The 27,378-nt window shown below is 37.8% G+C and overlaps 3 protein-coding genes and 1 long non-coding RNA gene across 4 annotated transcripts; all 4 read right to left on the bottom strand.

The window, feature by feature from the left end:
* Nucleotides 1-10: 10 nt before the first annotated feature.
* LOC135624640 (uncharacterized) lies at nucleotides 11-3,119 on the bottom strand. The gene is made up of 4 exons (XR_010491758.1): nucleotides 906-3,119; nucleotides 481-802; nucleotides 225-331; nucleotides 11-147 (listed from the first exon to the last, which is right to left on the bottom strand). It is a non-coding gene; the product is annotated as an uncharacterized LOC135624640 (long non-coding RNA).
* A 274-nt stretch (nucleotides 3,120-3,393) lies between these two features.
* Nucleotides 3,394-5,242, bottom strand: LOC135624639 (uncharacterized). The gene has a single exon (XM_065128462.1). It carries the CDS (start codon nucleotides 4,772-4,774, stop codon nucleotides 3,791-3,793), a length of 984 nt encoding a protein of 327 aa, XP_064984534.1. The 5' UTR covers nucleotides 4,775-5,242; the 3' UTR covers nucleotides 3,394-3,790.
* A 455-nt stretch (nucleotides 5,243-5,697) lies between these two features.
* On the bottom strand, nucleotides 5,698-12,476 carry LOC135624748 (alpha-L-fucosidase 2-like). The gene is made up of 10 exons (XM_065128666.1): nucleotides 12,119-12,476; nucleotides 11,749-11,894; nucleotides 10,476-11,395; nucleotides 9,532-9,664; nucleotides 8,223-8,381; nucleotides 7,578-7,802; nucleotides 7,343-7,444; nucleotides 7,088-7,223; nucleotides 6,359-6,554; nucleotides 5,698-6,230 (listed from the first exon to the last, which is right to left on the bottom strand). Exons 1-10 carry the CDS (start codon nucleotides 12,348-12,350, stop codon nucleotides 5,924-5,926), a joined length of 2,556 nt encoding a protein of 851 aa, XP_064984738.1. The 5' UTR covers nucleotides 12,351-12,476; the 3' UTR covers nucleotides 5,698-5,923.
* A 5,672-nt stretch (nucleotides 12,477-18,148) lies between these two features.
* On the bottom strand, nucleotides 18,149-24,267 carry LOC135624747 (alpha-L-fucosidase 2-like). Its single transcript, XM_065128665.1, has 10 exons — nucleotides 23,862-24,267; nucleotides 23,492-23,637; nucleotides 22,215-23,134; nucleotides 21,299-21,431; nucleotides 20,404-20,562; nucleotides 19,781-20,005; nucleotides 19,546-19,647; nucleotides 19,291-19,426; nucleotides 18,703-18,898; nucleotides 18,149-18,571 (listed from the first exon to the last, which is right to left on the bottom strand). The coding sequence occupies exons 1-10, from the start codon at nucleotides 24,088-24,090 to the stop codon at nucleotides 18,265-18,267; spliced, it is 2,553 nt and encodes an 850-aa protein (XP_064984737.1). The 5' UTR covers nucleotides 24,091-24,267; the 3' UTR covers nucleotides 18,149-18,264.
* Nucleotides 24,268-27,378: the final 3,111 nt, after the last annotated feature.

Below are 27,378 nucleotides of genomic sequence, written 5' to 3'. Positions count from 1 at the left end.
ATGAGTTTGTGCTGAGACGAACTGACTTCTCTGCTGATGTTGGAAGTTCTGCTGATGATCTTTAGGTGGCGGCTAATGAACAAAGGATGATAACACATCATTTTTTCGACCACATTCAACGTGATTACTGGCGTGAAGCAATCTAATCTGCAGATAGACAGGTATATGGTTGACATTGACCAACTCCTAATGAAAAATCAAAGAGACAATATTCAAGGAGGGACCTTTTATTAATAGACAATGGCAATAAATTGGCATCTCTTTTGAAGCTTTTGACGATATTGACTGCTGTGGTCGTCAAGCAGCAAACACATTATCATCGCTGTTTTGCCTGCAGTGTCATAACAAACAAATAATATGCAAGAAGCAAACATCTTGATTCAGTATTTCATTTAGTTTGCCACGTTTGTAGCTTCTCCGATAGTTACAGTGAGATTGCAATTTCCAAGTACTTACAAAAATAAAAATAAAACTAATTACCATAGACAGTTTTGAATGATTCTGATATATCGCTTTGGGTCGATTCTAGATCTGGAGTCAATGACCACCTCAATGCATATGAGAACTGTACCAAGTTGAACAAAGATGGAGAGAACAGAATCACCAGTTCAGGAGAGAGAGTGTGAGTTGGGTCAGGTTGATAACCAAGTCCACCATGCATGTCAAGGACTCATTATGGTCTTGCAATTATAAGATAGGAAGTACATGTTATGGTGGGAAGTGGCTCAGAATGATGGTGGGGTTCGCATGGTTCCTAGAATCGTAGCAAGCCACTTGACTCCAGCAAATGCTCCAGGAACACCTGAAATGAATCATTCAAGTTCCAAGTTGAGGGAATATAGTTATTGGATTCAGTAGATCAAAATTGTCGAATACATCAAGCAATCTCAGAACATATCATCTACCTTGGTAAGTACGAAGAGCAAACTCAGAAGAGATGTATTTTCTCCAGGTACGGTAGTTGCTCCAAAACTGCAAATTTAACTACTCCAAATCATGTAAATGCTTCAAGCATTAGATGAACTCAAGGAGAATATTGGATGTTCATGGGACAGCAGGATCTTTTGTCCTTGGCTCCAATAGTTAATTGTCTAGTTTCATAGATCCGAAATGACAGGAAATCAAATTTGAAGAATTGATGCCGCTTGTGTGGTTGGTTGATTACTAATTAACATGCTCCAAAACTTGTTGCAGAACCAACCACCTATTTAGTGAAGTAGACACTGGCCAAAACCAAGGCTCATTCTGCATCTTGATCTAGCAGAAGATAAGTAAGAAGTGGTATACCCACTATACCGCAGAATGGAAGACCTTGGTCCACTTCTACATGACATTTCATGGCAGACTAGTAAGGCAATTAGTAAATGATCAACTTTTTGATGTCTGACATCTTTCTATGCATCTGAACATTTAGGTTCCATATGTTTGTCCCTGAATATGCTAAATGGGTACAAATAATGTAATAGAGTCTCTAAACTACTAGAGACCAAAATCAAAAGTCCTGGAGACTCCCTGCCCACCATCGGATCATGTGATTGATGTTGGTGACTTGTAAATAATGTGTTCAAGCCTAAATCTGGTAATAGGCATTTGTCTGCATCATCTATATATGACATATCATTCCTACGGAGAGTAGATACTATGATCATAACAAGGCTAGATGAGGTTTAGGCTCATGTAGCAATTATTCTATCACCAAACTTGTACAAAATTACCTCCTCTTTGTTCATGCTTCAACTGCCATAAAGCCAAAACATGAGCAAACAACGTTTAGGTTATGTTTGAATTATTTACGGATAAGGGAATTCATTCTAAGTTGAATATTAAGCAGAACACTAGCGGCTCTCGATCATGTTATTAGCTGACAGGCTTACATTCCTAAGACTTGCTTCAAGGAAAAAGGACTTGCTTCAAGCTGTTTTCTAAACCATGGTTGAAGCTACAAAATCTGTTCAAGCAGAAGATTACCTTCCTAACAAATAATTCGATGTCAATGGAGTTACATCAGTAAATCCTTTTTCTCTTGTTGATTCTTTTTGCTTAATGAAATGTTATCTAAAAGTTTCAGAGTTGCCTCCTCATCCAGTGGTGCTATTTATGCAGTTTGGACTTGGGGTGGAGCTCCATATTCTATTGTCTCTTCTATGTAAACCATACACATTCTTCCTTATCTTCAAATTTGAAACTGGAACAATGAATCTTTTAAAAGCATTAAACTCTTTTTGCTTCCTATTTATAATTAGTGATAGGAGACTATAACAAAAGATTAGCATGTTAAACATGATCAGATTCAATTACTATTCTAAAATGAACCGTTTCTCTGCTACCATATAAAGTATTAACTTGTCCAGTCACCATTATCCAAAAACTAGTATTTTTAACATTTTTTATACTTCTCAAAAAATTTTACCTGTTGATTGCCTCAACTCCCATATGAAATCTATCTCATTCTCTTGGATTCCTTTTAAACACCCACAAGTTGACATAGAAAATTTTTATGCCATCTAAGATATTAGAGTCATCATACACAAACTACATATATGTAAAATATTTCATTTGCACAATCCTTAACTCCATAGCAAAAACATGTTGTATCTGGGTGAACTCACTCTTACACATCCAATATGTATCATGATTAGAATGAGGACAAATCTACTAACATGAATGACATACACTATGGTCTTATCATGGAAGTACGTGGGATTTTAAACATCGGAAACTTTGATGAAATAATGGAACTGTTTTCAGCATAAGATACCATACAAAAAACAGAAGTTGACTTATCTTTAATTAATTTAATAGATGTATATGTATCATTAAAAACTTGACCTCTTATTACGATATACTATGATTAGTGGTAGATATTTCTCCAATACAAAGCATAACAGGAGAACTATCGCAATGGTTAGTTGCATGATAAAATAGTATGAAAGCTGGTGCCTTATGACAAAGCAACAGTCACAAAAAAGCGGAGCAAGTTCTTTTTGATTGTTAAACAAGAACCTGAAACACATGAGACACCTTCAAGTTGGTATGAGATAATGCATAGTTTAACTAACTAAAGAAAGCATCACATATCTTCATTTGTACAAAAATAAGCATTCATAGGTGTATCAAGTTACATACCTTTCATTCTTGATCATCAATATTTTGACAGCAGACAGACTATGGTTGGGGATTGTGTAACTCAAGACATGGATCGTAACCAAATCATTTCCACGACGATCCATAATTCCAAAGTTTCTGTATTGTGTAAGCAAATCATCATATGTTAGCCTGGAGTAAGATACCTATCTGGTCACATTGGATCTTCCACATCTAGAAGCACACAAAAAACCTTTAGTTTTGTACTTGATCACAGAAAATTGCTTATCAACAACATGCAAAAACTCATTTTGATAATGTTGCATCTGCGAAGTAATATATATGAGAAAAGCTCTAACAAGAACTTGCATAAATAACAGATGACACCTCTCCAAGACAAAGTAATCTATGTTTACAACAGTGACTGATGTACTTGAGATTGACATGCCACACAAAGGAGTTGAATTGAGACTCTCTTGAAAGTTTGGAGGCACAGTATCCCATGTCAAAAGGTTGCAGTTTCGGGTCGAATTGCAGGCATCAATTCTCATACTTCTACAACAAAACCTTTCTAACAAATTCCATGATTTGCCAGATTTAATGATGGATACATTGCTGGTTCTTCTCTGACAAAAACGAAGACTCCTTACTGCATATTATTTGAATCAAAGTGATTGTTTGAGAAGCTTTCTTTCGACAATTCTGCTCACTTGATATCGGTCACTTCAGTAGAAACATTCTCCTTTTCTTCGAGCTCATGGACATCCTCATCCGTTTCTTCGATGATAGAGGATCTACAGGTAAAATAGAAGACTGCGCTCATCATTGAATCTACTAGTACAACAAACGAATACATGAAGACGAGAAGTGGTCCCTCCCACAGCCGCGATGAACCATCTCCGTAGCTCACCGTCTTCACTCTATGCTCGAACAACCCCTGCACGAAACCCATGCCAATGGTCGAACCAAGAAACATCAGCAGCCCCACCTGTCTCTTCCCCCTAATCAGTCTGACCGACCTGAGGAAAGCGCGTAGGCCAGAGATCTCTTCTAAGACGGAGACCACGCCCGCGAGGTTGCAGACGATGATGGTGTGAGCGTAAACAATTGAGAAGACGAGCACGACAAGTAGCGCCGGGTAGACGATGATTTCGGGCGGGTAGCCCAATATAGCGCACAGATTGCAGACGAGCAGGAGAAGGGCGAGGAACAGAACGACGCAGGCAGAGATGGCGGCGCAGATCCAGAGGTAGGTGAAGAGAATGCAGCGCCAGATCGGGCGCACGGCGGCGAAGAACTCGACGCGGCGGACATTCCTTGCGGCGTAGGAGCAGGCGACGGAGTAGGCAATGGAGGAGCGGGCAAGGAGGAGGGCGGTGACCAGGAGGGGGAAGCAGGCGGCGGCAGAGAGGAGGATGGCAACGAAGTGGCGGCAGAGCTGGAAGAGGGGACGGGCGGGGGGGAGGCCGCTAGCTACGGCGAGGAGGGCGAGGCGGCGGGAGAGGAGGGCGGCGGTGGCGAGAGGGACGAGGGCGCCGGAGAGGAGAGCGGCGGAAACGGGGCAGATGAGGGCGAGCGCGGTCATGAAGGGGGACGGATCAGCTCGAAGGATCCGCACGGTCTCACGCAGGATCTCCAGCGCTCTCGTCGGCGGCGCCCCCCCTCCGACCCAGCCGCCGATGGCGTCCATTTGGATCTCTTTTCTCCTCCTCCCTCCTCCTTGAAGACCAAGATGCGTCGTCGCGGTGTGAGAGATTTCAACAAGTCGTCACATTTATCCCAAACCGCGACGGCGAGGAGGAGGAGGAGGAGGAGGAGACGAAGATAGAGAAAAGACTTGCTTTTGGGCGGAGTAGTATTCCTTGCCCGACGACGTTGCGAAGGGAGGCCGGGGGGAGCGCGACCAGGGAGAGGGCGCTTGATGTCCGGTTAAGATGTGATGCTGATGACGACGCGACTTTTAAAGTCGCCACCTCGACCTCCACCTATTTTTTGGAAGTCTAGGCTGGGTTTCAATCTGGAAAGCTTCGCGTGTAGATACGCTTGTTCGATGCATCGTGATTCGTGAATTCCTCTCGGCTCTCATATCTTACATTGAACCTACACGAAGCGGAATTGAAGCTTTCGTCTTGTTGATGAAATTGAATTACCAAATATGATCCAAGAACAACAAAAACAACGTAGACGAGTGATTTCAGGAACAGGTGGTGCTGATTTGTAGAACAACCAAAACCCTCAGTCCTCGGTGTCGGTGGTGACTTCGCCCACGCACGGACGACACCTGCGCTGTGCACAGTTGGGAGGACGTAGCCAATCTGCTGGTTGTCGGGAAAGATTGGATTCACAAGCGATGTATGTCGGTGACGGTAAATTAGTGATCGAAACGCCTGGAGATCTCTCACTCTCTCTCTCGCTCCTCCATCAATCTGCTGTAAGTTGTTTGTGCATCAAACAAGGAAAGAAATCGTCACCATTGAAATGGCTTCCCATCCGACCCTACTTGGTCAATGCATGCAGGCTTGGTCGACAAGAATATTCTGAATCCTACTCAGATAACATGGAATTTAACAGGCTAAAATACAGTCAGAATCCTACAAGAATTAGTCAGGAATCTAGTGAATATGACATTTATTTCTGCATCATGGTGAATCAGATAATCTCAGTTGTATCCAAAAATTGCCAACCAACAACATTATCTAGTTTGACAAAGCAGAAAACTGAAAAAGAAAATGCTACTCATCTTAGAGGGAAAAATAAAATCTCTCTGCGAGATAAATTTGGTATGGTCCACTACTCCATAGTAATCGTTACCCAATCTCGGAGGTCGGAGAAATGCCACTTACCCAAAGGGGTATGTCTTCACGCATTTTAGATGCTTGTTGAATCTATAAATGTTGCCACAAGAGAGAGTGACAGTGGTTACATGTCCCCCGTAATGCAATCTTCTGATGGAATTTTTGTTCCTAGTCCAAAACCAGGTTTCATGGAGCTCCCCTTCTTTCCAGCGGATGTTAACAGTCGTACTACCTCGTGCTTTCAATCCTCTTACATAACCTGTAGGCCACTTGTCCCGTGGGAGTGCAGGGAGTAAATACAGGTCATGATCGGTGCTTTGTATGAGCATTTCTGCAATTGCTGCTGCAAAGCTGAAGATATAATAAATTAAAGTATGGTGTTAATAAAAAGAAGAAACTTCCTTTGTGAAAATAAATCACAACTTGCCAGAATTAGGAATCTTAACACACTATACATCTAACAGTATAAACATTTATACCCGAAATTTGCGTCAATCTGGAAGGGAGGATGTGCTGTGAACAAGTTGCTGTACAATCCTCCTTCATAATTTGCCTCATGATCAGGATCAACCAAGATAATCAACTGCTTGATCATGCTGTATGCATGCTCGCTGTTGTGAAGACGAGCCCATAAAGCCATCTTCCATGTAGTTGACCATCCTGGACCAGCATCCCCTGAAACAATTAACCAAAGCTTAGTCCAAGGAAATTGAGGTTGACATGTCATATCCTCTAATGATCATCATAATTTACATATTTTTTTGTCAATGTAAAAAAAATATTCTTTCTAATCTTATGCTTTTGAATGGTCAAATTGTATCTGATGCAATATGATCATGAAGCATGTTATCATGATGTTATAATTAAAAAATCCATCCTGCAACACTTATATGTATCGCACGATTTTTCATTATGCTTTCTAAATTTTGTTCCTTGTGCTATCAAAGACAAGTGAATATCGGTTATAGATGGTCCAATTTTTGCATAAAAAATATGTTAATTTCCTTAATCTTAGGTAACATAGCATGAGAAGTTGGAAACCATAACTTTCATAATGTTGTTTCAAGTAGCATATACTGACCTTTAGTGACGATGATAAAAACTTTGATTTTGTTAATTAGCTATACGCAAGTTAAGAAATAATTCATTGTCTCAGGCAGGCAAAATTTGAACAAAAAAAACTGTCATGGTGTTCTATTTGTTTTCACCTCTCTTGTAAAGGCTGTTAGCAGCAGCTTTACATAAATCAGGTGTTTTTCCAATTGTTATTGTATGGCCAGGGAAAAGACCAAATAAGTGTGAGACATGACGATGGTGGACATCTGGATCTTCAAAATCTTGGGCCTGCAATGGCACAAAAACATGTAGAACCTCAAAACCTGCATGAAACTTGCAACACAAGAATAGATCATTGCAAGAAACACAATGCAAATGCAAAGCAATTAAACTAGACTTCTACTTGCCCATTCCATGATTGAACCATCTCTAGCAATTCTAGTTGGGGGTAGCCGTGAAAGTGCCTTCTTGATCTGCTGGACAAATTCACTATCAGAACTCCCCAGTACCTGTGATTACGGTGGAAAAAAATCAGTATTTTTTGAAAGGATAATAGAAGAAAGATATACACATGATAGACCAAAAGTTGCATCAATAGATCATAAATGTCCTGGTGACTTAGAGGTTTCAAGTCATAATTACCTTATCGGAAGAGATAACCGCAGAAAACACTTCTTTTATGATGGCCATATCCATTGTTGTTGAATAGCTAACACTGGCAGTCTTACCATCTGGAGCTATAAAAGAATGCTCTGGAGACGTTGAAGGATTAGTTTCCAAATAACCTCCACGGCCTTCGATCAGCCAGTCCAATAGAAAGGAAGCACATCCTTTCAGAAGAGGGTATGCTGTATTTTGTAAAAAGTCCTAAAAATACATGGAAATAGTCAGTGAACAGAAGAGCAGTGAATAATCAAAGTCAAACAACAAAATACTACTGTTTCCTTGTTGGCTATACTGACTAATATGCTGTAAGATCTTGGCACTCTTTTCAAATGAGTAAGAAAATATCATGGAAACTCTTTTTCTTCAATTTATAACAACTACCGGAAATAGCTACTGCATATATATCAACTCAAACAAATTGAGGATTCAATGTTGGTCAACTAAAAATTTCAGGCATTCATGAAATATAAAGAGGAATATTATAACTCGAAAAATGAAGGACACAAGTTATCATACTTTAGTTTAGGTTGGCGAAGTAAACTCAGAAAACAGTTAGATGTCCATAACCTAGCATGGAAACAGAATAGTAGTATAACAAAAATAAATTCTTTATAAATTTACTTTATCCATTGAGAAGCTGTAATGCTCCCATAGATGTGTACAAAGCCAAGCCCCACCCATCGGCCAGAGAGCCCACAGTGGATCGCCACGATCAGGTGATGTTTTTGCCCATATGTCAGTGACTTGATGAGCCACCCAACCACTAGCTTCATAATTGACCTGTTTGGACAGATTGAGAATTGACAAGTAATTACATTAAAAAAAAATTTGGTTCAAGAAAACAGATGATTTGGCAGGAGTAAAAGGGCCAAAATATTAAGTGATGCTTGCAAATTTTGGTCTCATGCTTAGTTACCAGCTTAGTGATTTCCAAATACCATGAGTAGTAATGCAAACTAGTTACATCATAAATATCCTACTAAGAGTAAGTTTTGCGAACTATTCAACTTTAAATGACAGCAATTACTTTTAAGGCCTAACATGGTTAATAGTACAGATCAATGTTAAATGACACATTCAATAATTTCAGACATTTGCTGGACTCAGAATTCTTATAAAAATCTAGACATTCATCAATGCAATTGTTAGCATGTAATCTCAATAATGTCTGTTACACAAAAAGCCATATTATCATATATAGCACCACTCCCTGCTCAGCTGAGCCTCAAAAGAGGAACATGCTAATAGGCATGATCAGGAGACTGATGCTTTCAGAGGGGAAACACAAGGATCAGATAGTGTTGGATTTTAAACTGAGTTTCACAAGGAGAACCGTGCTTTACTGTTCTACAATTAAAATCAAACTTACTGGTGGGAGGTGATGGGAAAAGGCAGCACAGGTAACAAAACTCTTTTGTTAGTGTAGCTATAAAGGGAAAATCTAGAAACTCTGATATCACTTAGTAATCTAATCAACATTCATGATTTTTCCTGTTGCATTTTGACAAGTCATGTTAATTCAGGCAAGGGAAATTAATACAATGTCTTCATTGGCAAATCAAAAAAGTTGTGAAAATTGACCTTGTTTCAAATCTCTCTGATCCAAGAAATACTTTGCTATTTAAGCCAATGTCTGATCCAGCAATATCAGCTGAAATTTTAAAATCTACAGCATATATATATATATATATCAATTAAGCAAAGTAAAACATTATTATCATTCTGATCATATCAATCAAATGTTATCTTGACATTTAAGTGAGATACATTACAGACATTCCAAGTGTAAGGTAGTGTCTCCAAATATACCACTGAAAGTTTATCCAGAAAAACATTTCATTGTTCAACCTAATGCTGCTTTTCAAAATACCAAACCATGCAGCTTCATATCAGGAACAAATTTATGATCAAGAAAGACCAGAAATCTTACTTTAGCTGTTTTACTCCCATTACGAACAAGAGAAGCTATAAAATCAAACAGCGGTTCTTGACACTCACTAAGATTGCAAGGAAGAGATGGCCAGTAATTCATTTGCAAATTGATGTTCAAGTGAGGAGCTCCACTGTAGGAAATAAAAAGGAAAAAGTCAACAGTAAGCTTTTTAATCATTCATGGAGCAAAGTTGGTGAACAGCAAATCAGGACAGCATCTCTAGTTGACTTGCACATGCATAAGCCAATGTCAATATATTAGACATCAATATTCAGTAAATTTCTTTGTTACAAAAGCTATAAATTGTTCCGTAGCTCATTGATACCAACATTATGACCAAATAATTATGTAAATACAGATGTGACATACAATTACAAAAAACAAAATCAGCTGAATGGAAAGTTAACAAAAAACCATGAGTGCAACTCTAAGCAATTTGTTTGACTTTTATTAATCTTTTTCCATGTACTCCCGAAGCTGTGAAAGAAAATGGTCTGATGCATTAAATAATTTTTTGCATTCTGTAAATTTAACTTTAGTTAAGTCTAGTGGCAGTAAAAAATCAGAAATGCAGCATTTTCTGATGTGCAAATTAGACAGCACATATTATCAATGAGCAATCTAGCAAGTTAGATGCGATGTTTAGTTCTTTTTCTTCGCCTTTTAACTTTAACTCTACTCTGGTACAAGAAAACAATAATTATGTGCGATTGTTTATCAAGTTCGTCTAGTCAGCTTTGGTGAAAGTTGATTCCGATGGCAAAAGAGGATGTTAACAGAGTCAAAAGTGAGCCAACAGCTTATGACATATAACTCTATTTTTGTGCAAGCATATCGAAGTACTTGTAAGAATGAACTTTGTATGGTACCCTAAATATCATAAGTTCAGATGATAGGTAAAACATAGCACAAATAAGCACAAAGACAACAGTAAGACATACTCCCATGCTGGCTCCGTATCCTTGTTCCATATTCCTTGTAAGTTTGCAATCTGAGTTCCAGGCCTCGAACAAGAGATAAGCAAATAACGACCATAATGAAATAAAAGATCTACCAAGGAAGGATCTTCATCATTTTTAAAAGATTTCACTCTTTCTGCTGTGGAAATGGTTGAAGAAGCAAATCTTGATGAATTTCCTTTTTCTACTTTGGGCGCATCTGAATCCGTTTTATGACCTTTCTGAACAGCCACAAAATTTTCTTCTTCAAGTGCATTTTTAGATTCTTTTGACAGTTGCAAAGTAACACGATTAAAAAGACTTTGATAATCATCCAAATGATAGGCATATAGCTGAGTGTAAGACATGTTCCTAATGGAATTTATTGTATTCAAGGCAGCCGATGTAGGATCTTTCTTTGAATCTGAAGGCTTTGTGAACGGTCCTTCAAATGAGGAAGAAGCTGCAAGAAGCAAAATAACCCAATCTGCACCTTCAACTTTCAATTTCCCTTCATCTAGGGCCTGTACCTTACTACCAACACCGCCACACTGCAGATCAAGAATCGCCGAGAACTTAATTCCACTTGATTTATCAGATTTAATTTCGCCACTAGAGATTATTTGCCCAGGGCAACTACCTTCCATGACTATCTGACTTGTCCCACTTACGCTGGAGTGATGTTGTAATTTGCTGTCTAAATATACTATAAAGGAAAGCGACCCTGCTTTATCTGCAGAAAACTTCGTGACAACTACTTGGTGAGGATTTGAAGAGAAGTGTTCCCTCGTATATTCAACATCTTCAATTGTATACTTGACATTTACTGTCGCAGTTTTCAAGTCAATATCTCTATAATAAGCACTATATCTAGTATCTGAATCTCCAAACACTAGATTGATGTCGCCGAGAGGCTGGTAGACCTGCAGTCGAAAAGAACAAATTGAGCGAGGATTATTGACAAAAAAAAAATCTTTTTATTTCTCATCAAGCACACATGACATTCAGGCAGCAAAACTTAATTCTGGCCACTGCAACCATGTTTAACAGCACAACACGAGCAATTAATCCTCATATCCGACAACACATTCTGCTGCTTGATCTTCTACGTCTGATTAGCCATAGATATCTCTGTTTAGAATTAAGATGATTCTTACCGGAGAAAGTTGTCCACTTTTGTTCATCAACAATCCAACATACAAGCAGGGGAAGACGTAAACACCAATAAACAGAATGCATTCCCCATCAGTATGCTAAGGTAGAACGATTAACGTACACCAGAGTGGAGACCAGATAAGCCAAAGGCAGCGGCTGTAGCTGCTGCATAATCTCCACTGTCCACCAGTTTTCTAACTTTAGCGAGCACGGCAGGCGCATCTGGATTCGTATAATCTCCGGGCACGCCCGTCCATAGCGTATCATCTGCACAAAAGATCCGCATCTCCCTGGTTTCAGCTCTATGATCAACCAAATAAAAACAAAGAAACTCATTTTTTAATGTGTAGCAATATTTCAACCGTAGATTATTCTGAGAACCGCAGAAGCCAAAAGAACATAAAGTTCATCACGTTCTTTGCTTTTCGATTAATTAGCTTCGTTAACCTGCGGAAAAAGAAAAAGATAAAGGCTTGAGAGAGGCAGGTTACCGTTAAGTTGGATGGTCTCGGAGGCGACGCCGCCCCACACCATGGCGCCGAGGCGGCCGTTGCCGAGTGGAGCCGCGTCGGTCCAGTGCGCCGCGGGCGAGGTGAACACCACCTTGAGCGGTCGCTCCACCTCGTCCTGGAGCCCGGCGGCTGCGGCGGCCTGCCACTCCGCCGCGTCCGCCTCCCCCGGCCGCCCCACCCACACCCAATCCACCTCCTCCGCTCTATCCATCGCGACACACGGAGAGAGAGAGAGAGAGGAGGGGGGATGGAACTGAATTGAGAGGGACAGAGGCTGATGGCAGAATTGATGATTTTGTTGGGATCGTCACGTGAAGCTATGCAGCGATGAGAGAGAGAGAGAGAGAGAGAGAGAGAGAGAGGGAGAGGCTAACAATCAAACTCGTCGTACACCTCGCCGTTCGAGTTCAGCCTGACGCCCGTCTCAGCATCATTTGGCACTACGCGGTTAGTGGACTCGTTGCCAATCCAGTTCATCGTCCTTTTCCTGTTGCTCGCAAAGTCTTTTAAGTTACCAGCCTACTTTTCTGAAAGACTGCGAGACTGGCAATCTACTAATGCAACGAGGGATTCAAAACAGGGCCTCGTCTAAAACCCAGTGTCCGGGGAGCACGCCGGCTGCATGGTGACATCGAGAACCGCGGCCGGATGCGGAGCGGAGACTTGCAGTGTTTGGGGGCGAGAAGCAGAACGTAATCCTCGTTCGGCGTGCGCCCTCCAGCGTTGCGTTTGGCCCATTCGTGACAACGAGAACACGAAGCGGGGAAGCTTTCTTTTATCTTTTGCTTTTAGTTTGGGGGTTACGTGTAAGCTGATTTATGCGCCGGGAGAAGCGTGGTGTGTGTACTGAGGCTTGATCTTCTCCTGCGGTCCTGCTGGATTCCGATGTCATCCCCCTCGAGTAGAAGTTTCCCTTTCAACCCCCGTTGATGCCGCATGTTTTTTTGGATAATGAGAGGTCGGTCCGTAATCACCGATAATTTTCTTTCTTAATATAAATTAATTATTATAAATAATATATTATTTTATTTAAATTATTAACTTATGTATTTATATAGTATGATTAAGAAAATAATTAAAATTAATTTTTTCCCCTAATCATCTGAACAAATAAGTAACTTTATTAATTAATTAAATTATTATTTGATTTATTTCCTAATGAGTGATGTGATTTTTAGGAAGTAAATAATTTATATTTTCTTTTTATGAGTAAATTATGATAATATCTAGGAATATTGTATATATATCTGAAAATCTATAGATCTATGAGTGAGGATTAAAGAGGTCAACTGTCCTCCTCTTTAATGGTAATCCACATATGCTACGAAGACACTTCTAAAATCGCTATAAAAATCTTTTTTTCATATACACAGGATCAAGAAGGGGTCGGCTCTTCTTACTATCCACACGTCTCAAATAGGGGCTGCTGGATGAGGAGGAGAGGGGGAGAGGAGAATAAGAGGTAACAATAAAAAAAGTCTAGCCCATGGCTCTTTAGTTTACTTATATTTATAGAGGTCCCCTATCAACTTAGCCCTAATGGTTCCTGCCTTCTTATTCGATACTAGATCTTCATCCAACTACCCAGGTCTTTTAAATTAGTGGATATCTATACGATAATCTCTCATTGGCTCTTATTGAATCTTATCTATAAGATCTAATAATTCATGAGACTTATTAGATATCCAATAAGATAAGACATCAAATGGATATCTCATATCCGAACTTCTACTCATCGCAATACCTAACATATGTGTGTGACCTTCTAAGCTCAATCTTGATCTAGCCGTGAGTCATACCTGTCAAAATTATTATCTTTATAATAATTCACCCGACTCATCAACTATTGATGTATTACACCACTACGTCGTAGTCCCCATACGATATAAGGGAATCCAATCCATTGGATATATTTGTCCTTAGTTGTCGTGTATATATAGTCTCTCATTCAAATATGGTGTTGTTAGGCCTATACGGTTTCTACTCAAGCCTTGTTGTAACCAGATTTTTCGGGAGAACCCTTTCTCTCTCAATCCGAATGACTTTGACCAGCGATTTGCTTGAGCAAGATCACATAGGATATTCTTCTCATGACACCGAGAGCGAATAATCCTCTATTGACACTTTATAACCCTTGTAAAGTTGCTATTACTCTCAACGATCGGTTATGCTAGATCTGAAACTTCCAAGTTTATAAGTCTGACTTTGACCAGCGATTTGCTTGAGCAAGATCACATAGGATATTCTTCTCATGACACCGAGAGCGAATAATCCTCTATTGACACTTTATAACCCTTGTAAAGTTGCTATTACTCTCAACGATCGGTTATGCTAGATCTGAAACTTCCAAGTTTATAAGTCTGATATCGAAGAGTGGAGTACTCATATAGGATATCCTTGGTATCTCAAGTCTAAGAACTAGATATACCACTAGGACGATGAAATCATTGTTTGACAATAAGGTATTATCAACCATCTAGCATTCATTGAGTGGATCGATCAATGAACTCATTCCCCAATCAGCACCTATGTTGTATCCTTAGTGTCCTCACATGAACGACTATGAGACCAGCTACCTCCATTATATGGATGAGCATACAGCGCACCAACTACCTCCATTATATGGATGAGCATACAACGCACTAATATATTCGGTTATCTCAATATCCCTCTCGAGTAACCTATGATTATGATTATTTAGAATATATATTTAAAGGCAAATAAATCTCATTATCATAATCTCATTACGATCTGATTCTCATAACACAAATATATGGACATCACAATATATATATCAAGCAATATCAAGTAAAAAAAAGGTCAAATATATAATAAGCAAAAATAGTGTATATCATGTAACATATGTTATCACTCCCATGATTGGCTTATAGGACACCTATGACTAGCAACTTGTCTTATGCCAAGGCATTTTGATCCTAACTTTGTCTTCTAAAGTTGAGTCATCTTAGTTCTGCTTTCAAATGTTTCGTTGAGATAAAGTGCATGTACCTTGAACCACCATTCAATTTTGGCATCATGTAAGATAAGTTTGCTTTATTAGAACAAGAGACCCATGGAATAATATTATCTCGATCTTATATTTGTAAAAGTTCAAGTCATTGACCTTCGTCTAACGAAGGTTTCGTGCCTCTACTCTATGTTTTATCTTCTTTGTTGACTCCCTTCATACGGTTTAGACACTTCACCAAGTTCCACCCAAGTTGGTCTACTACTTGATTTGCATTGAGTTAATAGTGGCCCTCGCACTCACTATTCTATAGGTCAACCCTCCGTTAAGTCTGATCTCTACATCGACTCTAAGTGTGTTTTCGTTTAATGTTGTCTTATGTCACTTTCTTATTTTATCTTAAAATACGTTTACCAACGTAGTACATCACGTAAGATCATACGATAACTTCTTATCGCTCATTCAGTTTGTTTAGCTTTATGAAATTGTTGTCTTGAGATTATCATCATCAAATATACAATTAGTTGCATATGATTCTCCCTTTAGAGAATCATGATTTATACCTTTTGAATATCTATCTTGTTAGCAACTTAATACAAATAATTTATTTGTATTAGAATAAATGATTCCTTCATCCACCGTTAGGAGGAACATGTTCTATTTAGATAGACAAGAGATACCACTCCATCCGATGTTGAAAGTGCTATATGGGTTCTTTCCATTCTTAAGGAGAAATCTATCCCGTGGAGTATAACTCTTCATTCGCTATTGGAAGAATGTGTCATCAAATGTGATGTACGTAATTATTATCTGACTATTATTATTATTATTTTGATGCATGAGTTTTATAATTAATCGATATATTATTATTTTTATATTAAATTATTAAAATATATTTAATTAATATTAAAGATTATTTTTATAATTTTTAAATATTTCTATCTAATTCTTGATATATTTTTATATTATATTTATTTAAAAATTATTATTATTTTATAATAGATCTGAGTCCGGATGAAAGAGATTTTTGGTTACTTACGATGTGATCATTTTTTAGCTTATAAAATATTTAGTATGATGAAGACTTATATTTGAATTAAGAATAAAAAAATATTAATAATAAAATAATAATTTATTATTTTTTTAAAAAATCAAAGATGTGAAATGCACAGTCCGCCATTAATTCTCCCGACATCATCACTACACGAACTAAAAAGCAACCAATTGACGCTTGAAGAGCCCAATACTTCTCTCAGCTTTACCTTTCGGTGTTCGAGCATGGTTATCTGATTAAAATTCTTAACCAAATGAACAAAATTATTCTCAGCAGACGGGATTGGATGGTGGTGACATGACTTCAAATCCAAGAAATACTGACAATGATGAGGATCATTTCTAGTAATGATAGAGGTTTCTGAAATCATTATTATTGCCAACGTTTCCTTTAGATATGATAGAAACAAGGCAAGGGCATGTGAAGATAATTTTCGACTGAACCAGATCCATCATTCATGTTTGCCACGAGGAGAGAGAATGCACATACTTCACCCACAATGACATATTTGAGAACTTAAATGTTGCTTCATTTATTAGATAAATTTTTTTTTATATATCATTAACTATGAAGATAAAAAAATTATAAAAATTTAAGAGTTCAACTCTAAACTTGGGCTAATTATATATTATCATTTATTTTAAAAAATATATATTAAAATTAGTTATCGTCTTGATATCATTGATCGGGGAGTCAATACGGTTTGATCTTATTCCGAAGGTACAAGCTTGTCCTGTTAGCCCATGTGATAGTCACAAGAGGTGGTTGGAATGGAGGAAGGTCTTGTTGAAGTAATCCCGATGTGCTGCTTGTACAGCTAAGGTGGATTCTAATCGAGGTTATCTAAGCTCCCTCGGGATCTTGGGGATGTGCTGAGGTGTATTTTGGCTTTGAGACTGTAGCAAAGGGGCTCGATGTACGTCATTTTATTAATTTGTTAGGTCGAGGTCAATTGGATCGGACTCCTTGATTTTCATATTTTGGGTATATCGTATTTAGTGGGCTTGTTGTGATCGGACATATAACGTTGGTCGGATTTTTCAACTTACGCGTTTCAAGTGCTTTACCTAAATATCTTTGACATACGATTATCTTTGTCATAGTAGGCCTTTGTCGCCACTACAGCAGGTCAAGTGCTTCCACCATAGTGGGCCCAAGCTCTTGTCGTGATGGCTTTTAGCTTACATTGGGTTGATGACTCCATCGTAACAGGTCGCGAGCTCCGTCATAACGGTTTTCTCTCTCTATCGTAGCTGGCTGTGGGCTTCGACGTAGCGGGCCTAAGACTTCCGTTGTGGGCTATGTCGTAACAGGCCATGGGCTAAGCTGAAGTAGGCTGTGGGTTCCCGCCGTAGCGGGTCTACGCTTCCGTCGTAGCAGGCCATGGGCTTTGTCGAAGCGGGTCTTCTACCGGGTCTCCGACAATCCTCCGATGTTTTCAATCAGGTCGGGATGTCCTTGCCTTCTTGCCTTCCTCCTCCGGTTCGAAGATTTGTAGTACAACCAAAACCCTCGGTCGTCGGTGTCCGTCGTGACTTCCGCACGCACCGACGGCACCTTCGTTGTGCGCCGTTGGGAAGACGAAGCCAATCACTGGTAGTCGGGAAAGATTGGATTCACGAGCGACGTATGTCTGTGACGGTAAAATGGTGATCGAAAAACAAATAACTGGTTGTCTTTCTCTCTCTCTCTCTCTCTCTCTTCTCAGTAATTATTATATGGTGATAGCTGTAAGTTGTTTCTGAATCAAACAAGGAAAGTAAACGTCACCGTTGAAATGGCTTCCCTTCCGACCCTACTTGCACATCGCGGACGGTTTTAGCGAATGCATGCAGGCTTAGTCGACAAGAATATGCTCTGCCAGAGATTTCTGAATCCTACTCATATAACATGGAATTTAACTGGCTAAAACACAGTCAGAATCCTACAAGAATTAGTCAGGAATCTAGTGAATAAAAATACACACCATTTATTACTGCATCATGGATCTGATAATCTCAGATGTATCCAAAAATGGCCAACAAACAACATTAACTGGTTTTACAAATGGTCCACTACTCCATAGTAATCGTTACCTAATCCGAGAGGTCGATGAAATGTCTCCTACCCAAAGGGGTATGTCTTCAAGCATTTTAGATGCTTGTTGAATCTATAAATGTTGCCACAAGTGAGAGTGACGGTGGCTACATGTTCCCTGTAATGCAATCTTATGACGGAATTTTCCTTCCCAGTCCAAAACCAGGTTTCATGGAGCTCCCCTTTCTTCCAGCTGATGTTAACAGTCGTACCACCTCGTGCCTTCAATCCTCTTACAAAACCTGAAGCCCACTTGTCCCGTGGGAGAGCAGGTAGTAAGTACAGGTCACGGTCGGTGCTCTGTACGAGCATTTCTGCAATTGCCGCTGCAAAGCTGAAAATAAAATAAATTACAGTATGGTATCAACAAAAAGAAGAAACTTCTTTTGTGACAATAAATTACAACTTGCCAGAATTAGGAATCTTAACACACTATACATCTAACAGTATAATAAACATTTATACCCGAAATTTGCATCAATCTGGAAGGGAGGATGTGCTGTGAACAAGTTGCTGTACAATCCTCCTTCAACTTTTGCCTCACGATCAGGATCAACCAAGATAAACAACTGCTTGATCATCCTATATGCATGGTTGCCGTTGCGAAGACGAGCCCATAAAGCCATCTTCCATGTAGTTGACCATCCTGGACCAGCATCCCCTGAAACAATTAACCAAAGCTTAGTCCAAGGAAATTGAGGTCGACATGTCATATCCTCTAATGATCCTCTAATGTATCACATGAATTTTCATTAAGCTTTCTAAATTATGTTCCTTGTGTCACCAAAGACTAGAGAATATGAGTTATAGATGGTCAAATAATTGCATAAAAGGTATGTTGTTGTTTTCCATAATCTATATAATATAGTATGAAAAGTTGGAAACTGTTACTTTCCTAATGTTGTTTCAAGTAGCATTATACTGACCTTTAGCGACGATGATAAAAACTTTAATTTTGTTAATTAGCTATACGCAAGTAAAGAAATAATACATTGAATCAGGCAGGCAAAATTTTAACAGAAAAAACTGTCATGGTGTTCTAATTGTTTTCACCTCTCTTGTAAAGGCTGTTAGCAGCAGCTTTACATAAATCAGGTGTCTTTCGAAGTGTTATTGTATGCCCAGGGAAAAGACCAAATAAGTGTGAGAGATGCCGATGGTAGACATCTCGATCTTCAAAATCTTGTGCCTGCAATGGCACAAAGACAAGTAGAACCTCAAAACCTGCACGAAACTTGCAATACAAGAATAGATCATTGCAAGAAACACAATGCAAATGGAAAGCAATTAAACTAGACTTGTACTTGCCCATTCTAAGATCGAACCATCTCTAGAAATTCTAGTTGGGGGTAGCCGTGAACGAGCCTTGTCGATCCGCTGGACAAATTCAGTATCAGAATTCCCCAGTACCTGTGATCACGGTGGAAAAAATTCACTAATTGTTGAAAGGATAATAGAAAAAAGATATCCACATGATAGACCAAAAGTGGCATCAATAGATCATAAATCTCCGGGTGACATAGAGGTTTCAAGTCATAATTGCCTTATCGGAAGAGATAACCGCAGAAAACACTTCTCTTATGATGGCCATATCCATTGTTGTTGAATAGCTAACACTGGCAGTTTTACCATCTGGAGCTATAAAAGTATGCTCTGGAGATGTTGAAGGATTGGTTTCCAAATAACCTCCACGGCCTTCAATCAGCCAGTCCAATAGAAAGGTAGCACATCCTTTCAGAAGAGGGTATGCTGTATTTCGTAAAAAGTCCTAAAAATACATGCAAATAGTCAGTGAACAGAATAGCAGTGAATAATCAAATTCAAACAACAAAATACTGACTAATATGCTGTAAGATCTTGGCACTCTTTTTAAATGAGGAAGAAAATATCATGGAAACTCTTTTTCTTCAATTTATAACAACTACCGGAAATAGCTACTGCATATATATCAACTCAAACAAATTGAGGATTCAATGTTGGTCAACTAAAAATTTCAGGCATTCATGAAATATAAAGAGGAATATTATAACTCAGAAAATGAAGGACACAAGTTGTCATACTTTAGTTTAGGTTGGAAGAGTAAACTCAGAAAACAGTTAGATGTCCCATAACCTAGTATGGAAACAGAATAGTAGTATAACAAAAATAAATTCTTTATAAATTTACTTTATCCATTGTGAATCTGTAATGCTCCCACAGATGTGTACAAAGCCAAGCCCCGCCCATCGGCCAGAGAGCCCACACTGGATCGCCAACATCAGGTGATGTTTTTGCCCATATGTCGGTGACTTGATGAGCCACCCAACCACCAGCTTCATAATTGACCTGTTTGGACAGATTGAGAATTCACAAGTAATTACATTAAAAATAAATTTTGGATCAAGAAAACAAATGATTTGGCAGGAGAAAAAGGGCCAAAATAATATGTGAGTGATACTTGCAAATTTTGGTCTCATGCTTAGTTACCAGCTTAGTGATTTCCAAATGAGTAGTAATGCACACTATTTACATCATAAACATCCTCTTAAGAGTAACTTTTGCAAACTATTCAACTTTAAATGTACAGCAATTGCTTTAAGGCCAAACCTGATTAAGAGTAAAGACCAATGTTAAATGTCACATTCAATAATTTCAGACAATTGCAGGACTCAGAATTCTTATATAAATCTAGACATACATTAATGCAATTGTTAGCATGTAATCTCAATAATGTCTGTAACACAAAAAGCCACATTATCATATAGCACCACTCCCTGCTAAGCTGAGCCTCAAAAGAGGAACATACTAATAGGCATGATCGAGCGACTGAAGCCTATTAGCATCAGTCTGATCATACATACATACAAAACATTATTATCATTCAGATCATATCAATCAAATGCTATGAGGACAGTGAGATACATTGCAGACATTCCAAGTGTAAGGTAGTGTCTCCAAATAAACCACTGAAAGTTTATCCGGAAAAAACATTTTATTGTTCAACCTAATGCTGCTTTTCAAAATACCAAACCATACAGCTTCATATCAGGTACAAAATTATGATAATGACCAGAAATCTTACTTTGGCTGTATTACTCCCATTACGCACAAGAGAAGCCATAAAATCAAACAGCGGTTGTTGGCACTCACTAAGATTGCAAGGAAGAGATGGCCAGTAATTCATTTGCAAATTGATGTTCAAGTGAGGAGCTCCACTGAAGGAAATAAAAAAAAGAAAAGTCAACATTAAGCTTTATATTCATTCATGGAGCAAAGTTGGTGAACAGCAAGTCAGTACAGAAACTCCAGTAGACTTGCACATACTTAAGCCAATGTCAATATAATAGACATCAATATTCAGTAAAACTCTTCGTTACACAATCAATAAGTAGATCCGTAGGTCATTGATACCAACTTTATGACCAAATAAAAATCCAAATTCAGATGGATTACAGAGAAGAAAATCAGCTGAATGGTAAGTTAACATAAGCAATTTGTTTGACTTTTCTTAATCTGTATCCATGTACTCCGGAAGTTGTGAAAGAAAATTGTCTGAAGGATTAAATAATTTTTGGCATTTTGTATAATTTAACTTTAGTTAGTCTAGTGGCAGTAAAAAATCAGAAATGCAGCATTTTCTGATGTGCAAAGTAGACAGCACATTTTATCCATGAGCAATCTAGCAAGTTAGATGCGATGTTTAGATCTTTTTCTTCTCCTTTTAACTTCAACACTATTCTAGTACAAGAAAACAATAATAATTTGTGGTTGTTTAGCAAGTTCATCTATTCAGCTCTGGTGAAAGTTGATTCCGATGGCAAAAGAGGATGTTAACAGAGTCAGAAGTGAGCCAACAGCTTATGACATATAACTCTATTAGTGTGCAAGCATATCTAAGTACTTGTAAGAATGAACTCCGTGTGGTTCCCTAAACATCATAAGTTCTGATGTAGGTAAAACATAGCACAAATAAGCACAAAGACAACAGTAAGACATACTCCCATGCTGGATTAGTATCCTTGTTCCATATTCCTTGTAAGTTTGCAATCTGAGTTCCAGGTCTCGAACAAGAGATAAGCAAATAACGACCATAATGAAATAAAAGTTCTACCAAGGAAGGATCTTCATCATTTGTAAAAGATTTCACTCTTTCTGCTGTAGAAATGGTTGAAGAAGCAGATCTTGATGAATTTCCTTCTTCTACTTTGGGCACATCTGAATCGGATTTATGACCTTTCCGAGCAGACACAAAACTTTCTTCTTCAAGTACATTTTTAGATTCTTTTGACAGTTGCAAAGTAACACGATTAAAAAGACTTTGATAATCATCCAAATGATGGGTATATAGCTGTGTGTAAGACATGTTCCTAACAGAATTTATTGTATTCCAGGCAGCCGATGTAGGATCCTTCTTTGAATCTGAAGGATTTGTGAACGGCCCTTCAAACGAGGAAGAAGCTGCAAGAAGCAAAATAACCCAATCTGCACCTTCAACTTTCAATTTCCCTCCATCTATTACCTGTACCTTACTACCAACACCGCCACACTGCAGATCAAGAATCGCCGAGAACTTAATTCCACTTGATTTCTCAGATTTAATTTCCCCAGGTGAGGATACTTGCCCGGGGCAACTACCTTCCATCACTATCTGACTTGTCCCGCTTACGCTGGAGTGATGTTCTAATTGGCTGTCTAAATATACCGTAAAGGAAAGCGACCCTGCTTTACTAGCAGAAAACTTGGTGACAACTACTTGGTGAGGATTTGAAGAGAAGTGTTCCCTCGTAAATTCGACATTATCAATGGTATACTTGACATTTACTGTCGCAGTTTTCAAGTCAATATCTCTATAATAATCACTGTATCTATCAGCCGAATCTCCAAACGCTAGATTGATGTCGCCGAGAGGCTGGTAGATCTGCAGTTGAAAAGAACAATTTTGAGCCAGGATTATTGACAAAAAAATAACATATATTTTGATTTCTCATCTAGCACACATGACACTCAGGCAGCAAAACTTAATTCTGGCCACTGCAACCATGTTTAACAGCACAACACGAGCAATTAATCCTCAGTTCCGAGGACACTTTCTGCTGCTTATCTTCTACGTTTTATTAGCCGTAGATATCTCCGTTTAGAATTAAGATGATTCTTACCGGAGAAAGTTGTCCACTTTTGTTCATCAACAATCCAACATACAAGCAGGGGAAGACGTAAACACCAATAAACAGAATGCATTCCCCATCATAATGCTAAGGTAGAACGATTAACGTACACCAGAGTGGAGACCAGATAAGCCAAAGGCAGCGGCTGTAGCTGCTGCATAATCTCCACTGTCCACCAGTTTTCTAACTTTAGCGAGCACGGCAGGCGCATCTGGATTCGTATAATCGCCGGGCACGCCCGTCCATAGCGTATCATCTGCACAAAAGATCCGCATCTCCCTGGTTTCAGCTCTATGATCAACCAAATAAAAACAAAGAAACTCATTTTTTAATGTGTAGCAATATTTCAACCGTATATTATTCTGAGAACAGCAGAAGCCAAAAGAACATAAAGTTCATCACGTTCTTTGCTTTTCGATTAATTAGCTTCGTTAACCTGCGGAAAAAGAAAAAGATAAAGGCTTGAGAGAGGCAGGTTACCGTTAAGTTGGATGGTCTCGGAGGCGACGCCGCCCCACACCATGGCGCCGAGGCGGCCGTTGCCGAGTGGAGCCGCGTCGGTCCAGTGCGCCGCCGGCGAGGTGAACACCACCTTGAGCGGTCGCTCCTCGTCGTCCAGGATCCCGGCGGCTGCGGTGGCCCGCCACTCCGCCGCGTCCGCCTCCCCCGGCTGCCGCACCCACACCCATTCCCCCTCCGCTCTATCCATCGCGGCACACGGAGAAAGAGAGGGGATGGAACTGAATTGAGAGTTGCTTTTGGCCCGTTCGTCGACAGCGAGAACACGAAGCGGGGTAGCGTTCTTTTATCTTTTCTTTTTTGTTTGAGGGTTACGTGCAAGCTGATGATTTATACGCCGGTAGAAGCGTTGTCTGTGTTCGGTATCTGAGGCACGATCTTCTCCTGCCTGCGGTCCTGCTGGATTCCGATGTGATCCCGCTCGAGTATAAGTTTCCCTTTCAGCCTCCGTTCACGCCGCATGTTTTTTTGGAATGATGAGAGGTCGGTCTTTCTTAATATAAATTAATTATTATAAATAATATGTTATTTTATTTAAATTATTAACTTCCTTATTTATATAGTATAATTAAGGAAATAATTAAGATTGATTTTTTTCCTTAATCATGTGAAAAAAATTAGTAATTTTATCAATCAATTAAATTATTAATTGATTTATTTCCTTATGAGTGATGTGATTTTTAGGAAGCAAATAATTTAAATTTTATTTTTACGTGTGAATCATAAGAAATGAATATTACATTTCTATTTTTTATGTGAAATTGAAATAAAATCAATTTAAAAAAAAAGATAAATTATTATTTGATTTATTTATATAATAAATAATTAAATAATAATAATTAATTTGTAATGTAGAATGATTATTTGACTTTTATATCATAATATTTTAATATTATGCTATAATTATAAATGTCAATAGGAGTCTTAACTTTGCATCAAGACATTTATGTTTAGTAAATTGTGAAATCAACGTGCAATGTGTTTCATTCAGCATAATATCTCACAAAAAAAGGTTCTCTTCTCTTAAGAAATTAGCTAAGGATTTAGAAAACTTTTCTTATTTGATTTTTAGAAAAAAAATGTCAAAAAGAAATTTCAGTATAACGTTAATTGATTTATTTCCTTATGAGTGATGTGATTTTTAGGAAGTAAACAATTTAAATTTTATTTTTACGTATGAATCATAAGAAATAAATATTATATTTTTTTTATATAAAATTAAATAAAAAAAATAAAGAAGATAAATTATTATTTGAATGATTTAAACAATAAATAATTAAATAATAATAATTGATTTGTAATGTTAGAACGATTATTTAACTTGATATCATAATATTTTATTATTATGCTATAATTATAAATGTCAATAGGAGTCTTAACATTGCATTAAGACATTAATGTTTGGTAAAATGTGAAATCAACGTGTAATGTGTTTCGTTCAGCATAATATCTCATAAAAAAAAAAGGTTCTCTTCTCTTAAAATTAGCTAAGGATTTAGAAAACTTTTCTTATTTGATTTTCAGAAAAAAATGTCAAAAAGAAATTTCAGTTTAACTTTAAATATTAGATTTTTTTCTCTCTGAGATAAAAAAAAAACTTCTTCAAGTTATTTTTGATGGATTTTAGTATATTAAGGTAAACAAAAAAATTACCTTTACATATCACGTTTCATTCAGTTATTTTCATTATGATCAAATAACATATGTTACCTTTAGACTTATGTATGACAATACACTAATCGGATATCGCAAAAAAAATATTATTATTATTATTATTATCATTATTATTGATAATAATAATAGGATCGTTTAACTTATTTCACTAACTTAATACAAGATGTAGAGGGTCAATGGGCCAATGGACAGGTTAAGCTTTGACCGAGTCTTTCCAAACCCTATCTTTGTTGGGTTGAAGTGATCATATGAATACAAAAGAAGAAATATTACTTAAAAAAAAAAGGGTCAAACAAATGTGATAACTATATTATATGAACAAAAATTGTGATAAGTGATAAAGAAAAATCTGGATGGTGCAGATAACATGGTGCAAGATCTTCTATATTGAGAATTTAGATAGGTGTCTGGAACATAGTTATAAATTCATTTATCATGAGAATTAGGTGCCTCAATAACCCATACACTACTCTACTTTGAGTTACCACAGTAATCCATCTACTTGTATAAGTTTGATGTGATTTTTGTTTAAAATCTATTTATTCTTTCAAAGTGGTTATTGGTCTGACTAATATTTTGAGTTTCTAGATGCATACAAGAGTATTAATATACAAAAATTATTATTTAAAATATTCTACAATCATTTGGAGTCCTTTTAAGGATTCATAATTGAAGTATATGATATTTCAATACAACTTGATCATACCCAACGTTATGTGACTGACATCTTAGTGTGACTGACATCTTAGTATCGTATGGTTGACACATCAATATAACTTGGTTGATACCTAGTGTGCTATGTGATTGATACCTTAGTGCTATTGTATTATTACAGATTTAACTAGTTTTGTCTAAGTCGTACAACGCCATTGCGTGTCCATCCACAAAGGGTCAACCTCCCCGAAAACTCTTATGATCCCTTAACGATCTACAAAAGAAAAGACATATTAAATGAAATGTTTAACTCGAGATCTTCCAAGTAACTATTTCATCAAGCACTTGATAGACAATGTAAATTTCAAACATAGACTTCATAAGCTTTGAACGATCATACGATTGCCACGACTAAAAGTCACAACAAGTGTCTATATGATATTATTATGGAATAAAACAGTGAACCATCCTTAGACATTACCCCAAAAGCTCATCCAATCATGTGTCATCAAGTAGCTCTTGGGTGCTACATTATCTGATACTTCGTACTACTTTATGGAGCTAGAAAATCTCCAAAATGATTATTTATATAGTCTATTTTTAGATATTTTTGTCTCTACAGCACACAACCTGTATTTACATATCTAAAACAATCACAAAAGCCAAATAAAATGGGGCCACGAAGCCTACTATAAGTTCTCTACATATTGTGAAAAGTATAAATAAAGCCGAAAGATATATACATACATGAGCACTATATCAAACAGTTACGAAGTTTCATGGCCTCTACTTTAAAGTTTTGTCTCAGTACTTAGAGTTTGCATTTGTATTCTTCACCTCATTGATCCTTTCTTATGACCATACGCTCTCCTACAATGAGAGCAAGAGATTAATGACTTTACGAAAGTCCTACCTCTACGGTACCATGACACTACCGTGCCTATTACTATATTATACATCATCTCACATATGTATTCCTTTCTTTGTGTTCGATTAATCTGCCTCTATGGTGTTGTTACACTTCTTTGAGTTCACTACTATTTTAACCGACGCTTGGTTTAAAGTAGCTAAGTCCCTTTGGACTCATCATCACTTCCTTATCCCTTTCGACCATTTGCTTTAATATCTTTATGTTCTTTGAGTAGTTCCT

This window comes from Musa acuminata, chromosome BXJ2-10, assembly GCF_036884655.1.
Source record: "Musa acuminata AAA Group cultivar baxijiao chromosome BXJ2-10, Cavendish_Baxijiao_AAA, whole genome shotgun sequence".
NCBI classification, from domain to species: domain Eukaryota; kingdom Viridiplantae; phylum Streptophyta; class Magnoliopsida; order Zingiberales; family Musaceae; genus Musa; species Musa acuminata.
Note: the sequence above shows the minus strand (reverse complement) of the source record. Positions and strands in the feature narration are given on the sequence as shown.

Bases quoted from the DNA above. Each gene is read 5' to 3' on its own strand.
- LOC135624748 (XM_065128666.1), bottom strand. From the start codon at position 12,350: ATGGATAGAGCGGAGGAGGTGGATTGGGTGTGGGTGGGGCGGCCGGGG. The intron at 8,382-9,531 runs GTAAGATTTCTG...CTGTCCAAACAG, and splicing joins ATGGGAGTAAAACAGCTAAA to GTCAATTATGAAGCTAGTGG. The intron at 7,224-7,342 runs GCAAGTAGAAGT...GTGCCATTGCAG, and splicing joins ATGGTTCAATCATGGAATGG to GCCCAAGATTTTGAAGATCC.
- LOC135624747 (XM_065128665.1), bottom strand. From the start codon at position 24,090: ATGGATAGAGCGGAGGGGGAATGGGTGTGGGTGCGGCAGCCGGGGGAG. The intron at 21,432-22,214 runs GTATGTCTTACT...TATTTCCTTCAG, and splicing joins GATACTAATCCAGCATGGGA to TGGAGCTCCTCACTTGAACA. The intron at 18,572-18,702 runs GTATAAATGTTT...TTTTATTTTCAG, and splicing joins CAGATTGATGCAAATTTCGG to CTTTGCAGCGGCAATTGCAG.
- LOC135624639 (XM_065128462.1), bottom strand. From the start codon at position 4,774: ATGGACGCCATCGGCGGCTGGGTCGGAGGGGGGGCGCCGCCGACGAGA.